A 16,887-nucleotide genomic window follows, 5' to 3' on the forward strand; every position below is an offset into this window, starting at 1 on the left:
GTACTACAAGAGTGCACAACCTGGGAATTTAACCTGCAACCTTTAAGTTGCAAGGCCAGCTCCTTGCCCATTATACTACACAGCCGCCCCATGCAGGGGTGTGAGCGCGTGTGCGTGCTGGGACATTCACTGCAGGTAATTTGACCGTGATATTGTTTTGAATATTGGAGCAAATCACACGCGTTTACTTTTCTTTTGAATAGCTGATTTTGCATTGACCCAATGCTTCACATTAAAATAGATACAGACACAGAGAAGCCCTGCTGTCTTTTGTGCAGATAAAAGAATCTTGTATCGAACAGACATTTCACCCATCAGGACTTCATCAGTGTCAGCCACCACAAATATTATTAGAATATTTGCCGGGTCTGTTGTGGAATCAGCCAAAGAACACAGAACACACAGAACACAGTGACCTGGCTTATAAATGCACTCATTCTGCCTCACTCAAAAAAAAAAAATTTAATTCCTTAAATTATTCTTACTTTTGTTCTTAAAAATGTTCCTACGAAAAACCACTATGGGATTCATGACGCATGTGCAGATCGTTGTTTTTGTGCGTATCCCAGGTGTATGAGATGATGAATGCTGACAGTATGTAAATTTTATGTTCGATCCTGTTCACGTGATTTGCTTAAGGAAACAGCCATGAACAAATACAGATCAGAAAAAAAAGATGAATTCCAAAATGTTCCTGGAAATGTTCTTACGCACAGTTTCTTTCCACTTGACTAGCGCCAGACCATTTCCCAGACTCTACTGAATCCCAAACCAAGGGTCAGCGCCTACATCTGGGATTACATGCATCGGCCGGACACAGCACAACACCTGAGCTGGCTCACTTCAACCTGCAGCGATGTGGCCATGTGCCTGTGTAGCCCCCCACCTGAGAGATGCACCTAGTGGATGCGCCTGGTTGTCATACCTGGGAGATACACCTGGGGCGAAGCACCTTGGCGATGCACGGCGGCCATTTTGCAGCAGGACTCTCCTCACTCTTCAGGAAAGGCAGAGAGAGAGAGGAAACCGCAGGGTCACAGATGAACCGCTACTTTTCCTCACGCGGTGAACGCAGAAATCGCATATAAATTACACATACAGTATCACGCGGTAAACGTCACCATAAACGCACACACATGTCAGTTTGTGATTGTCTGGCTATAATCCATGTTGGCACAGTAGAGGCATGTGGAACTCTACCAGGCCAGCCTGGACACAGAGAAAATGAATTCATGGACGCAAATGTGCAACTGTCTAACCCCTTCAAGCTTATTTAAGTATAAGTAATTCAATTTCTATGTTCTCGGAATTACTCCCACAAAGCATGCCTTCCATGAAACTGCTGTCACCCTTCAATTTACACAAGATGTTAATGTAATTAATTAATTAATTTGCATTCTGCATTGGCAAGTGGTTTTCAAATTCACTAATAGGAGTCATCTAAAATGCAAAGCACCAGGAGTCCTCCGTTGTACACTTCAAAAATTACAAATTGCAGCACATCAACAACGAAATCGACTCGAAGTGCAGGGTGTCTCTCCCTATCCACCTCACTCGAGTGTTCAGCTATCAAGTTCTTGTACGGGGGCGAAATAGCTCAGGAGCTAAGAGCGGTTGTCTGGCAGTCACAGGGTTACCGGTTTGATCCCCCGCCCTGGGCGTGTCGAAGTGTCCCTGAGCAAGACAGCTAAAACCTAATTGCTCCCAACGAGCTGATTGGTACCTTGCATGGCAGCTTTTCACCGTTGGTGTGTGTGTGAGTGTGTGTGTGTGAATGGGTGAATGAGAGGCATCAATTGTAAGGCACTTTGGCTAAAAACGCTATATAAATGCAGTCCATTTACCATAAGTTCTTAGAATATCAATCCAGGGGCACTTACCAACCCATGTTAAAGGGACAGGGGGCTAAGCTTACACAAGCCGCTCTACGACTTGGCGTGTGCGTAGGAGCCACCGGTGGCGTAGGTTTCGTTTGAACAGTGGGGGGGACACATCAAGTGGGGGGTCCGAGGGCCGTCCTCCAGGAATATTTTGAGCATCAAACACTTCATTTCCTGCATTCTGGTGAATTTTTATGCACCAATTTATGCCTTTTCTGAATCAATTTATGGTGGAAATGCTTCTTTCATGTTTTTATTGGGGGGGGGGGGGGGGGGGGGGGGGACAAACGCACGCGTTCTAAATATTGAGGGGGACGTATCCCCTGCATCCCCTCCCCCCCCTGAAATCTACGCCTATGGGTGCTACATGCGCTTGCTGCGGACGGACATTTCAGACAGAGGGACGTTTTTCTGCTGCTGGGTCGGACCGCCAGGTGTCTGCTCAACGCTGTGCAGCTCCAGTTTCCCCAGGTAGGTCACCGTGCACTTTGTTAATGTCTACACTGATGGAGAGAGAGAGAGAGGGAGGGAGGAGAGAGAGAGAGAGAGGGAGGGAGAGAGAGAGAAAGAGAGAGAGAGAGAGAATAGTATAGAGAAAAAGAGAGATAAAGTAGTCTTGTGAAAAAGGCACATAATTGAAGAAAGGTGCGAGAAACGCATTATAGACACAGGAAGGAAAATGGAGCTAGGAGAGAGGGAAAATAAAATAATGAGACTGGGAGAAAGGGAGGGTAAATGAAAAATAACACCTAAAATATAGAGGAGGGGAGGGAAGGAGGGAGGGAGAGAGAGAGAGAGATTTGAGATTTAAAATCCCTTTTATTGGGACATCTTCCAACCACAGAAATTACTGTACTTCAAAATAAAAATAATAGACAAGGAACATAAAGAGAAAAACTATCAAAAAACTAACCACAGGCAGAAAAGAGAGAATAGATAGAGAAAAGAAAGAGAGAGAGAGAGAGAGAGAGAGAACATAAAGCAACAGGAGCTAGAGGTAATCTACTGAACAATTGAGAAGAGAACAAGATCAAAAGAGGGAGGGAGAGAGAGAGAAACCACAGTTTTGAAACAGAGGAGAGGGACACACATACACAGCAGACAGGGGGTGAGAGAGAAAGACAGACAAACAGACAGAGAGAGAGAGAACACAGTTTTTAAACAAATCAGAGGAGAGGGACACACACACCCACACACCCACACACACACAGAGAGAGAGAGAGAGAGAGCGAGAGAGAGAGAGAGAGAGAGAAGCAGTCTCAGTGGAAGTGGGGAGAAACGGGAGAAACTCTGAGGGAGGATGGATGATAAGCCCCTCCGCTGACTGCAGGCTGAGACTCCGCCCTCTCCGGCCACTGCTCCCCGCCGCTGCTCTTCAGGACTCGCGAGGCTCCTGCCGCGTTACAGACAGACAGGCCAGGCCACGCCCCTGCTTTCAGGTAACGCCGCCTCAGTGCGTCTGTTACAATGATTCAGTGCGTCATTATCGTCGCCTCAGTGCGTCTGTTACAATGATTCAGTGCGTCATTATCGTCGCCTCAGTGCGTCTGTTACAATGATTCAGTGCGTCATTATCGTCGCCTCAGTGCGTCTGTTACAATGATTCAGTGAGTCATTATCGTCGCCTCAGTGCGTCTGTTACAATGATTCAGTGCGTCATTAACGTTGGATGAATGTGTCTGTAACATTGCCTCGATTGATCCATAACATTGATTCAGTGCATTTGTAACATTGATTCAGTCCAGCTGTAATGATGGCTGATTGAATTTGTAACATTGATTCAGTCCAGCTGTAATGATGGCTGATTGAATTTGTAACATTGATTCAGTCGAGCTGTAATGTTGGCTGATTGCATCTGTAACATTGATTCAGTCAAGCTGTAATGGTGGATTAATGCATCTGTAAAGCCGCGTTTCCACCGCAGGAACTATACCCCGGAACTAGGAACCTTTTGAGGAACTCGGTGCGTTTCCACCGCAGGAACTAGGGTCTAAATTTAGTTCTGGGGGCTTTGTTTTACCCCCCAAAACGTTCCTGCTCGGGGGGTAGTACTTTCCGAAAGTACAGGAACCTTTTGGGTGGAGCTTGCAGCGCTGAACATTTCTGATTGGTCGAGTACTCGCAGCATTTGTGTTGTATTTATTTTCCGCCATTACCCGCCATGTTTGAAAATATGCAGCGGCAAACCAATTTATTTTCATAATAACTTCAAATCAAACTTGTACGTTATGCGGCGCAGTAGCCTAGTTTTGGTTATAGCCTGTCAACGTCTTGGAATTATAACGTGTGCTCTTCTGTTCTTTTCTTGCTTTAGTATTCGTTTTATAAAATGCTAAGCATTCGTGCTGGGACAGCATATTACATAGGCTACCAAAACATTCAAACGGATTAATTCGGTTGCTGAATATTTTCTTCCGGATTTTCTTTGTTAGCCCGTTGTAATTGACTCAAAACGTTTGATACAGTTATGTGAGGTATGCGGTAGTTCTGCATAATTAACATTGGTGATACAGTACAAGCAAACTGGAAATCACCATCCGCACTTTTTATCCGGGTAAACTAACAGGTTAATTCTAGTAATCTTCCCTTTAGCTTTTTCAGACTGCCGTAATTTTACTGCCATTTTTCAATTCCACGAAAAGACCAGGAAAACTATGGACTAATTTATGGTGCATGGTTCGCATCTGGAGGGCACACTTCGCTGCTCGGCTAGCAGTAACTTCGAAGGAAAGCAAACGGTGGCTGTACCACTACTAATTTACATTTTCACGCAAGTCCGAGTTTTCGTTCTATTCTTGTCATTTTGCCATTAGCCTATATGGAATTGACGACGAGAAAGTAATCAAACAGCAAATTGTTTACAACGTGTGCATGTTTTCTGCTGTTGTTGCCAGTTATACATATAAATGCGAATGCATTCTTTCGCTTCGGATGTAAAGACATGAAAGCGAATGTTCGCATAAAAACATAATGAATGTGTTTGAGAGGATATATGAAAATCAATAAATACAAAAGTAACCATATATAGTCATTGTTGGTAACCCGTTGTATAAGTGGAATAAACCCCTCCGGGCTGTCCCGGTTATTAGAAAATAATGTAGGCTACTTCGGTGGTAGTATGGGGTTACGGAAGAAATCATATGACAGACGGACCGACGACAACGTTGCTTTTTCATACGTCAGTGGGCTAATTTGCCTAATCTTCGCGGTACTTTAGACCCCGGTGGAAACGCAGACAACCATTGGCTGAAGGAACCTTTTAGTTCCTGGTAAAGTAGTTCCTGGGACTGAAAGTTCCGGGTAATTTTGGTGGAAACGCGGCTTAACATTGGTTTAGTGCATCTGTAATGTTGGCTGGATGCATTTGTAACACTGACTTGGTGTGTCTATGATGTTGACTAAATATCTCTGCAACGTTGACTTAAATAATCTGTAACTTTCATTGACTGCATCTACAACACTGGCTCAATGTGTGCACAACACTGATTTAGTGTGTCTGTAATGTTGGCTCAATGCATCCATAACACTGATTCAGTGCGTCTGTAACATTTCCTGAAAGTATGTGGAAAGTTGACTAAATATGCCTGCCACATTGACTCAATCTTTCTATAATACTGGCTTCATTTATCTGTAGCGTTGTCTCTATGTGTTTGTAAGACACATAAGGAGCCAAATACCTCTCACTGTACACCAATAATCAATAATCAATTAGCCTCTCGCTGTAGACCAATTAGTCGTGACAGTGTTACGAATTAACCGTTCACTGTAGGCCAGCGTGTTATCAGTGTTATTAATTAACCTCACATTGTGCACCAATAAATAATTAATGTTTCTTAACTAACCTCTCACTGTGTTATCATAGGGTTATTAATGAACCTCCCAGTGTATAACAATGAGTGATTAGTGTTATTTACCAACCTCTCACCGCGCATCAATATGTGGGGCTGAAATATATACAGCCGACATCCATCCCTCTCTAAAATCTAGACTAAAAGGGCAAATTCATTCTACAGAAGGGCTACAAGTGGCCAAAGGACGTTTGGAGTACAGGAATGATCAACGCCTAGAGCTCAAACCAAAAAAAAAAAAAAAGCTTGTTCTCAGACAGTTGGTCTTGACTCTAACACACATATGCTATGAATATCATTATCTTTCAAAGCGGACCCCTGACCTACAATTAATCTAAAAACCTATAGGCCTAAATAAATAATGTATACGATTATACACCTGTTACGGTTGCTCTCCACACCCGCAAACATAAGCGATGCCGACGCCGCAGGAACTTTTTCACTTGCCAGCCATACAATTGATGCACATCCAAATACATCTAGCTGACTGAATTCAAATAGTAATTACTCGAATCCAGACTCAGCCATAGCATAGATGGCAATTCAATTAAACACTGGTAGTGAAAGGATGTTCAGTAAAAGCAAGGGACTATTCGTCTATAATACCATGTGCAAGTACAGACAAACTCATCGTTACATCTCGAGGCTTGAGCAGTTTATCGGACGGTTCCGCAATATAAATAGTCTAGGACCGAAGCAGAAGCACTACCAGGCTAACACGAAACGGACAAGGTACGAGACTTAATATTCGGAAAAAGACAAATGCACGATAGTATACTCCACAATAAGGAACGAGAAAGCAATAAACGCGAAGTTAGAAAATCGAAAGACCGTCTGGGCTAAACCAGTCTAACGTGGCCGAACGCTGTAAGCAAAACACCGTGCAGGAGTATCAGCTGACAGACAATTATCACGAAGCACCCATAACAAGAGACTAACCAAAACTTTACGTAGCCTAAATGTTTAGGCGTCCACGTTACTCAGTTATCAAACTGAACAGTGCTATCAAAAAAAAAACCATACCAGTCAAACGAGTCTCTCCTTTTCCCAGCTCAATATGCCCAGCTGGACGACACACCTGATACAAATCCAAAGTGCTTAAACCAATTAGTGGCGCTACCATTTAACTCCATTGTAGGTTTTCCCGATCCTACCTAACCAAACAGAAAAAAAACTAACTCAATAAGCTAGTCTTCAGTGGTTTTCTGCGCTCGGGGCGACTTTGAACGCTAAACTCGTGAGCACTAGCAGACCAATTGACTAGTCGACCTCAGTACCCCGAAGCGTACCCCCACTCATATTAACCACCAAAAACAAAAAAGGAAAAACAATAAAGTGACAAGTCCCTTGGACCCGCCCGGCGGCTAAGCTAACCGGTCTAAGAACAGAAAATTTAACTCTAAAGGGTAAAATCCCGGACGAGCCCCCATTTATGTTACGGTTGCTCTCCACACCCGCAAACATAAGCGATGCTGACACCAAGGTTTCCCAAAACTAACCAATGACTCCATTTAATTACATATAAGGAATACTAAAATAGCTGCAAAACACCAGATAAAATCAAGACCCGGCCGTGGTCGAGAGGAGAGGAGAAAAAGTCCCATCTTTTGAGAAGCCGACTCCAGGCTTCTTAAAAGGGCACCGCCACAGGTGCTCTCAATTAACTGTAACAAGACACACACGTGTCCAAACGGCCAGCGCCCCCACCTGAGGCGGAGGGACGTAACAATATGTATTATACATATATACATACATATATATATGTATGTATGTATTTTCACACTTAGCACCCCATTGATTTATTTATTGATCTATTACGCCTGTTAATTAATCTTTTATTTATTTAAAAAAAAAATGTAATCTCTTTGTAAAGGTATTATTTGTCATATAGTACAGCACAGAAAACATTAGTTGACTTGATTGATTGATTGATTGATTGAAAACCCTGGGATTTGAATATGAGTAAGTTATTTATGACATTTACAAAGCTATTCTGACTTAAGGTGGTCTAAATTAAATCATTAGAAGAGACACATTTAAAACAATTACCAACTCAATACAATTCAGAGGTTGCAACTGCGTTTGGAATGAAGATCAGCACACACAGGATGCATTGAACTGTATGTGAGGACCACTGGGCTTGAAAACCATCAATAAAAAATAAAAATAAACAAATAAATAGAAAATGCACTAATCCAGGTTTACTATGCCCTAACAAAACACATATCCAGAGTGGTTACAGACTGGATCCATAACAAGCCCTCAAGAAGGATAAAACATCAAGAAGAAAACTCCAAGGCACTCAATCACCAAAAAAAAAAAAAAAAAAAGGATTAAAAGCTTTTATAGTTTGGCTATTATCGTGATAAAATAAATGCCAATGATACTAACTCCATCTCACAATGAGCTCCTTTCCTTTTTGACACTAATTGACACTGTTTGAAGCCAAGGCCGTGTTCCTTTCTATTTTACCGTTTTAGAAAACACCAAGAAATAAAAACTTCACTATGACCCCCATTCGCAGTGGCAGTGAAGTGTTGAAAATCTGACACTCTGGTCTGTTCCATTTCAGAGCGCAACACTCGGTCCCAATTATATGTCAGCGGCAAAATTCGTAGTGCCTGCTAGCCCCCAGCACGCAGTTAAACCCCTTGTAGAAAGTTAGGAAAGTGAGGTAAAGGTGTGACTCGTGAAGGTGCTGACATGAAGAAGCGCTGGAACATTGTATTATGCCGAAGGCCTGTTCGCTTTTGACAGTTTTAACTTAATTATTTCTTGTACCTTGTTTAAATTGTTTTCTTAAGAACAAGGATGTTTTTGTTCTAAAAACAATGGACTGGTGAAATTATCTCTGGGTATATATACATGTACAGAACATTGGAGAATTGCTGTTGTCGCATCAGCGTTAAAGTTCTTGAATTTCCCGAGGTCTTGAAAACTACTTTTTTAATGGACAGTAAAGACGTCCATTACCCTCTGCCCCATGCCTGTTGACGCAGGACATTAACACGGAATATAAATGTACCTATTAAGCTTCATCTGTTTTTAAATGTATTATTTGTACTTTATAATTGGCTTGTAAATTAATTATGATGGAAAAACAAATCAATTAGTCCTGTCAAATAATAATAAATGCTGTTAAATAAATGCAATTTAATATGAATATGAATAATATGAGAGAATTCTGGACATGTTTATGGGTATAATTATCAGGGGTCCATTAATGGCTTCCAGTGGCGAATTAGGGACTAATTGCCTGGGATTAATCAAGGCTCCACTGTGGTGCGACAGAAATGCAAAAACAGAAGAAAAAAAAAGAGATGGATAATTATATGGAAATGTATGGAAATGGTAAGAGAGGTGAAGTGTTTACTTTTAAAGTAATCACACAATATTAGTGTGAGCAGTCAGCACACCATGCCGGTATGAACCACAGTACAGCATGGGGTCAAATAGTGTGGTGTAGAGGTTAGGGACCTGGACTTTTAACTTTTACACTGGCACATCCGAGCCCAGGCGGACCTGTGATAGATCGGTGCTGGAGCTTCTCGCACTGTGATCTCAGCCGATGAGACCTGATCTAGGATCAGCCCTGTAATTATAATCAGGCTGGCAGAGTGATCTCAGCCGATGAGACCTGATCTAGAATCAGCCCTGTGATTATAATCAGGCTGGCAGAGCGATCTCAGCCAATGAGACCTGATCTAGAATCAGCCCTGTGATTATAATCAGGCTGGCAGAGCGATCTCAGCCGATGAGACCTGATCTAGAATCAGCCCTGTGATTATAATCAGGCTGGCAGAGTGATCTCAGCCGATGAGACCTGATCTAGGATCAGCCCTGTAATTATAATCAGGCTGGCAGAGCGATCTCAGCCAATGAGACCTGATCTAGAATCAGCCCTGTGATTATAATCAGGCTGGCAGAGCGATCTCAGCCGATGAGACCTGATCTAGAATCAGCCCTGTGATTATAATCAGGCTGGCAGAGTGATCTCAGCCGATGAGACCTGATCTAGGATCAGCCCTGTAATTATAATCAGGCTGGCAGAGCGATCTCGGTCGATGAGACCTGATCTAGAATCAGCCCTGTGATTATAATCACACTGGCAGAGTGATCTCAGCCGATGAGACCTGATCTAGAATCAGCCCTGTGCTGCGGTCATTGTAATCAAATTTATTTTCTCAAATAAAAACTGAGATTGATTTTAAAAAATTAAAAAAGTTTTGACTGTAATTGTGATTATTTATTTTGTGATCCAGGGGATAATAATTACTACAAATATCTTCTTACTTCATACAAATATGTTATTACTGTGTTATTAACCTCTTACTACATACCAATAAGTCATTACAGTGTTATTAAATAATGGGTTAGACTGAATTCTATACAGCAGATTCCCCGCTGACTCCCCCCCTCCCACCCACAATCCCATCTGTTTTTCCTGAGTAGATGTGACATCTGTCAGAGGGTCACCTTCTGGCTTAATGAATTGCGTTAACTTTATAATTAAATTTTCTCCTTATATTCTGTGTGATGTATTGTTTCATAAGTGGGGTTTTTTTCCCCCTCTGCTCTCTTTCGCACACCTGTTGGCGATGGTGTGCACGTGATTGAATGCACTCTCCACTTCCTGTCTGCTGGGCTGTCCTGAGAAGAAGGAGTGACTTCATCTGATTAGGTTACTGATGGCGATCCAGGTGCTGTGTGTGTGTGTGTGTGTGACAGTGTGTTTATGTGTGTGTGTTGTGTGTGTGACAGTGTGTGAGTGTGCATGTCTGTGTGTGTGTGTGTGTGTGTATGTGTGTGTGTGTGTGTGTGACAGTGTGTGAGTGTGCATGTCTGTGTGTGTGTGTGTGTGTGTATGTGTGTGTGTGTGTGTGACAGTGTGTGAGTGTGCATGTCTGTGTGTGTGTGTGTGTTTGTTGTATGTAACAGTGTGTGTATGTGTGTGTTGTGTGTGTGACAGTGTGTGTGTGTGTATGTGTGTGTGTGAGTCTGTATGTCTGTGTGTGTGTGTGCACGTATGTGTATCTGTGTGTGAGTGTGTGTGTGCACGTGTGTATGTGTGTTTATGTGTGTGCGTATGTTTGCGTGTGTGTGTATGTGTACGGGTGTATATGTGTGTGTGTGTGTGTGTGTGTGTGCGCATCTGTGTGTGTGTGTGTGAGTGTGCATGTCTGTGTGTGTGTGTGTGTGTGTTTGTGTGACAGTGTGTGAGTGTGCGTGTGTGTGTGTGTGTGTGTGTGTGTGTGTGTGTGACAGTGTGTGAGTGTGCGTGTGTGTGTGCACATCTGTGTGTGTGTGTATGATCACTGTGGGGAGAGAGAGAATGGGGTTGCTTCTGCCTGCACTGTTAGCCATTAGTGCACAGGGCCAGACCAGTGTGGGTGATCGCTGGGAGAGTCCTCAGCACAGCTGCCTGTTATTGAGAGACTATGAGGGAATGTACTGTTCTGGGCTGGGTCTGCCTAAAACTGGCCCTTGTGCTCCTTATGCAGTCAAACTGACTGTACATTCATCTGGGTTTTTCTGTTTTTTAACCCTAAAAGAGGAAATTTCTGAAGTGGCTAAATTAGGGTCTGTTTAGGTTGCACGTTCTTTACTCAGACACTACCTGGCTCGTGGCTGCATTTGACACACAATATATGAAATGGGATCGGGTGGACTGGAGATGGCTTCACGCTATACCTTAGCTTCTAAGTAACGCTTTCTTTCTTTTTCATCTTTTAGAGCATTCCTTTATATTTCTTCTGTCTGCTGAACATGTCATATTGTTGCTTTCTGTACCTTTACTAGCCAATCCGTGTCGAGTCAGTCTGTCAGCCGAGTTTAGAACTTTCACCCTTTGCTTCTGTCCGTCTCTTAGCAACACGTTTCTGCACCGAAGGCTTGCGCGGCACTGTGCCTCCTGACTGGAGAGCCCTTGTGTTCTTGTTGCAGTGTTCCCTGGGTAACGGTACGTGCTGATGGCCAGAACTGTAATTAAATGTGCTACTTTCCTGCCCTTTGCTCCTCTCAAGCCAATCATTCCCCACTCCAGGGGCATGCTGGGTTCTCAAGGCAATCATTCCCCACTCCAGGGGCATGTTGGGTTCTCCAGCCAATTATTCCCCACTCCAGGGGCATGCTGGATTCTCCAGCCAATCATTCCCCACTCCAGGGGCATTCTGGGTTCTCCAGCCAATCATTCCCCACTCCAGGGGCGTGCTGGGTTCTCAAGCCAATCATTCCCCACTCCAGGGGTGCGCTGGGTTCTCCAGCCAATCATTCCCCACTCCAGGGGCATGCTGGGTTCTCCAGCCAATCATTCCCCACTCCAGGGGCATGCTGGGTTCTCCAGCCAATCATTCCCCACTCCAGGGGCATTCTGTCCACAGGGCCATGGGTTCGAATCCCCACCCTGACCCTCACTGCTGGACTGAGATTGTGTGCTTGGCGTTTTTAGGTTTCTGGTTTCCGTCTTCGCCGGATTGCTTTGGCAGAGTGTTTCTCTGCTCTCCGTTTGTTTTTGTGGCTTCGTTTTTCTTTGTTTTTATTAGCATTCCATGGCTGTTTGGCAGTAAGATCGCACGGGGCGCAATTTGCGCAAAAAATGTGCCGCACTTCAATAAACCTTTCGCTTGTTTGTTTGTTTGATTGGTAAGTTGATTTGGTAAGTGCTAACGTAATGCCAAATGCTAACGCTAATGCAATGCAATTTAATGCTAATTTTAACCTAAGGCTAATTACAGTGTGGTGCTAATGTCTCTGTTTTTCTTTCAGATGGTCTCAGCCTCAACATCTCTGCTGCCATGGCTTACGAGACCATCCCGTCCTCTCCTCTTTCCTCCCTCCATCCGTCCTCCTCCTCCTCTTCCGCCTTGCCCGACCCATCGCTGCTGCTCCCCTCGGTCCGGAACGCCAGCGCGCCGTCGCCGGAGCTCCCCAAACCTGCGGCCCTGGGGATGACCTGCATCACCATGACGCTGGGCGCCGTCTCCAACCTGGCGGCGCTGGCGATCCTGTCGCGCTCGTCCGCCCGGCGCCGCCGGCGCCCCAAGTCGCCGTTCCTCCTCCTGACGGGGGCGCTGCTGCTCACCGACCTGGCGGGCCACCTCATCCCGGGGGCGCTGGCCCTGCACCTCCACCTGGAGCGAGGGCGGGGTTGGGGGCGGGGCTTGGGCGAGGGGCGGGGCCGGGCCGAGCCGGGGGCGGGGCTTTGCCGGCTGTTCGGGGCCTGCATGGTGTTCTTCGGCCTCTGTCCCCTGCTGCTGGGCGGGGCCATGGCGGTGGAGCGTTGCCTGGGGATCACCCGGCCCCTCCTCCATGCCGCCGTGGCGACCGTCAGCCACGCCCGCCGCGCCGCGGCCCTGCTGGCCTCCCTGGCCCTCCTGCTGGCACTGCTCCCCCTGGTGGCCGTGGGCAGCTACACGCCCCAGTTCCCGGGGACCTGGTGCTTCCTGCCGGTGCACCGCCCCCCCACAGCCGCCGACGCCGGCCTGGCCCTGGCCTTCTCCAGCCTGGGGCTTGCGGCGCTCGCTCTGTCCCTCTTCTGCAACTCCTTGAGCGGACTGGCTCTGCTGCAGGCCCGGCTGGCCTCCAGAGGGGCCCAGAAGGCCTTCCTCACGGGGGCGGGGCGAGATCAACACGGGGTCACCGGCCGACCAGCCTTCCCCTCCCCCGTACGCTCGCTGGACGTGGAGATGATGGCGCAGCTGGCTGGGATTACTGTGGTCTCCTGTGTCTGCTGGACCCCTTTCCTGGTGAGTGGGACAGAGTGAGACACACACACGCACACATGCACAGGAAATATTATACACATAAACACACATACATACACAACATGAGTACACATGTAAACACACACTCTCACACACAGTAAATATATTCACACCCACAAACACACGAACACACACATATATAAACACATGTGTGTGTTTGTGTGAGAGAGGATGTGTGTGAAAGGGGATGTGAATTTGAGAAAGGATGTGAATCTGAAAGAGGATGTGATTGTGCGAGAGGATGTGAGTGGGAGAGAAGATGTGAGTGTGAGAGAGGATGTGAGTGTGAGAGAAGATGTGAGTGTAAGAGAGGATGTGAGTGGGAGAGAAGATGTGAGTGTGAGAGAGGATATAAGTGTGAGAGAGGATGTGAGTGTGAGAGGATGTGAGTGGGAGAGAAGATGTGAGTGTGAGAGAGGATATGAACGTGACAGAAGATTTGAGTGTGAGAGGATGTGTGTGGGAGAGGATGTGAGTGTGAGAGGATGTGTGTGGGAGAGAATGTGAGTGTGAGAGAGGATGGATGTGATTGGCCTGTTCTGGTGGAAGGAGGAGATGGAGTCTTTTGGAGTTTAGGAGGGCAGCTGAACAACTTAAGGAAGACCTGCTGACTGCATAAAAAGGATATAATAAATACTGTCACCTTGTGGACAACTTTGGTTGCAGAAAGATTATAAATATCTATGTCAATTTCCCTCTCTCCCTCTCTCTCTCCTTCTCAAATTCAAATACAATTTGCTTTACTGGAAAGAAATACACTACATATGTATACCAAAGCATACAGAAATCAAATCTGCCCGTTCCTCCCCCCCCCCTCTCTTTCTATATAACTGCGCAGTGCCGCGCTGCCCATACGATGTACTATTTATTTATCTGGTATTTAATTCCGTGCAGTCGCTCATAGCTGAAATCAGTGCAAGTAAATATATAGTCCATATCGTAGTCTATATCGTAACAAACCAGTTGTGCGAAGTCGGCTATTAAGATGGAAAAACCGACGTTCTTCCTTGTTTTAGTCTCTCTCTCTCTCTCTCTCTCTCTCTCTCTCTCTCTCTCTCTCTCTCTCTCTCTCTCTCTCTCTCTCTCTCTCTCTCTCTCTCTCTCTCTCTCTCTCTCTCTCTCTCTCTCTCTCTCTCTCTCTCTCTCTCTCTCTCTCTCTCTCTCTCTCCCTCCCTCAGGTTCTGGTCTCGGCGTCGGTGGGGCGGTTCCACGGCAGTTCTGGGCCGAGCGGTCCGGGCCAGGGCCCGCGTCCGTACGAGCGGCAGGTTCTGCTCGGCCTGCGCATGGCCTCCTGGAACCAGATCCTGGACCCGTGGGTCTACATCCTGCTGCGCCGGGCGGTGCTGCGCAGGCTCTGCGGTCTGCTGCAGCCGCAGCGCCCCAGCATCACGCACAGCAGCAGCTCCTGCGCAGACTGGCCCGGACCGGACGCCTGTCTGCGCAGACACGCGCAGCACAAAACGCTGACACGGCAGCACGGAAAGATACGTACTCACACATGAGCTCGCTGTAAAGACAAATACACACACACACACTGTAAGGACAAATGGGTACACACACACTCACTGTGAAGACAAATGTGTACACACACACATACTGTGAAGACAAATATATACTCACAAATACTGTGAAGACAAATTGGTACACACACTCACTGTGAAGACAAATATATACACACAAATACTGTAAAGACAAATCTGTACACACACATTCACTCTGAAGACAAATATGTACACACACACTCATTGTGAAGACAAGTATGTACACACAAATACTGTAAAGACAAATATGTACACACACACTCACTGTGAAGACAAATATGTACACACAAATACTGTAAAGACAAATATGTACACACACACGCACGCACACTCGCTGCAAAGGCAAGTACATACACGTACACACAGACATGCGCACAAGCATGGGAAAAACATACACACATGTATAAACACACACTCACACGCAGGAAATAAATACCGGTGGTGGTACCTAGAGGCAACAAGTTCGATTACCACAGTGCGCTGCCGTTGTGCCCTTGAGCAAGGTACTTAACCTGCATTGCTTCAGTATATATCCAGCTGTATAAATGGATGCAATGTGAAAAGTTGTAAGTGTAAGTCGTTCTGCATAAGAGCATCTGCTAAATGCCTGTAATGTAATGCAACATAGACACCCAAAAACACACACACACGAACCTATGAACACATGCATGCACGCACACACGAACACACATTGTAAACAGACACACAGTCACAGACACCACACACATACCCACGTGTACACACACACACACGCACACATACATACACACGTGTACACACACACACACACACACATACATACACACGTGTACACACACACACACACACATACATACACACGTGTACACACACACACACGCACATACATACACACGTGTACACACACACACGCACATACATACACATGTGTACACACACACACGCACATACATACACACGTGTACACACACGCAGGATGTTTCAATATAAGCACTCATGCACAGACTCTGAAACGCGTGAAGACTACATGCTCAGACTGGTGCATCACACTGGTACACATCCTACACTAAAGACTCTCATACACATATCCTACACTAAAGACTCTCATACACATATCCTACACTAAAGACTCTCATACACATATCCTACACTAAAGACTCTCATACACATCCTACACTAAAGACTGACTTACACATATCCTACACTAAAGACTCTCATACACATATTCTACACTAAAGACTGACTTACACATATCCTACACTAAAGACTGACTTACACCTACTGAACTAAGACACTGTCACATACTCACACATGCAAATGTAATGTTGACACACAGTATAACCATCTCTTTTATCTCAAAACGTGCTGAAAGCTGCATTTTTGTTGTCAACCTCACTGTCAAGTGAAATGATAATAAATTAGATCTGAAATATTATCTCAACCCTCTTTTGTCAGTGGGTTAAAGAGCAGCACCTCCTCTTTTCCAGAACATTCTTGGCTGCTACAAGAATGACACTTTCATTCCGTAAGAATGGTGATTTGGACAATGTTTCCTCATATTTATTACGCATCAATAGTAAGTGCTTATGTAAACGCATAACACACAGACTATTCGTTATTTCAAAATCCCTCTGACTTTGTGTCCCACATGTTGGAACCTGCAACCTCTGACAACTTCTGAGGGTGTTGGCAGAACTTTCAGAACTGCGGTATGATTAATCTCAGCACTAACCAAGCCTGTTTCCTTTGGATTTGAACCTTGTTACAATCATTCCAATCGGATTGACACAAAAGGTCTTAAAACTCCCTCGAGCCATTGTTGCAAAAAGGGATTTTACTCACATCCTGAGCACGCAAATGTACCAAAACTTTTTTT

The 16,887-nt window shown here is 45.3% G+C and overlaps 2 protein-coding genes across 3 annotated transcripts in view; one reads left to right on the forward strand and one right to left on the reverse strand.

Annotated features, from left to right (window-relative positions):
* LOC118219617 (cytochrome P450 2K1-like) overlaps nt 1-16,887 on the reverse strand; it is a 607,214-nt gene that overhangs the window by 326,796 nt on the left and 263,531 nt on the right. The window lies entirely within an intron of this gene.
* On the forward strand, nt 3,146-15,169 carry ptger1c (prostaglandin E receptor 1c (subtype EP1)). Its single transcript, XM_035402949.1, has 3 exons — nt 3,146-3,319; nt 12,494-13,473; nt 14,670-15,169. The coding sequence occupies exons 2-3, from the start codon at nt 12,523-12,525 to the stop codon at nt 14,991-14,993; spliced, it is 1,275 nt and encodes a 424-aa protein (XP_035258840.1). The 5' UTR covers nt 3,146-3,319; nt 12,494-12,522; the 3' UTR covers nt 14,994-15,169.

This window comes from Anguilla anguilla, chromosome 2, assembly GCF_013347855.1.
Source record: "Anguilla anguilla isolate fAngAng1 chromosome 2, fAngAng1.pri, whole genome shotgun sequence".
In the NCBI taxonomy this organism is placed as follows: Eukaryota; Metazoa; Chordata; class Actinopteri; order Anguilliformes; family Anguillidae; genus Anguilla; species Anguilla anguilla.

Coding starts and splice junctions, on each gene's coding strand:
- ptger1c (XM_035402949.1), top strand. CDS start 12,523: ATGGCTTACGAGACCATCCCGTCCTCTCCTCTTTCCTCCCTCCATCCG. Junction 13,474..14,669: donor TCTGCTGGACCCCTTTCCTG/GTGAGTGGGACA, acceptor TCCCTCCCTCAG/GTTCTGGTCTCGGCGTCGGT.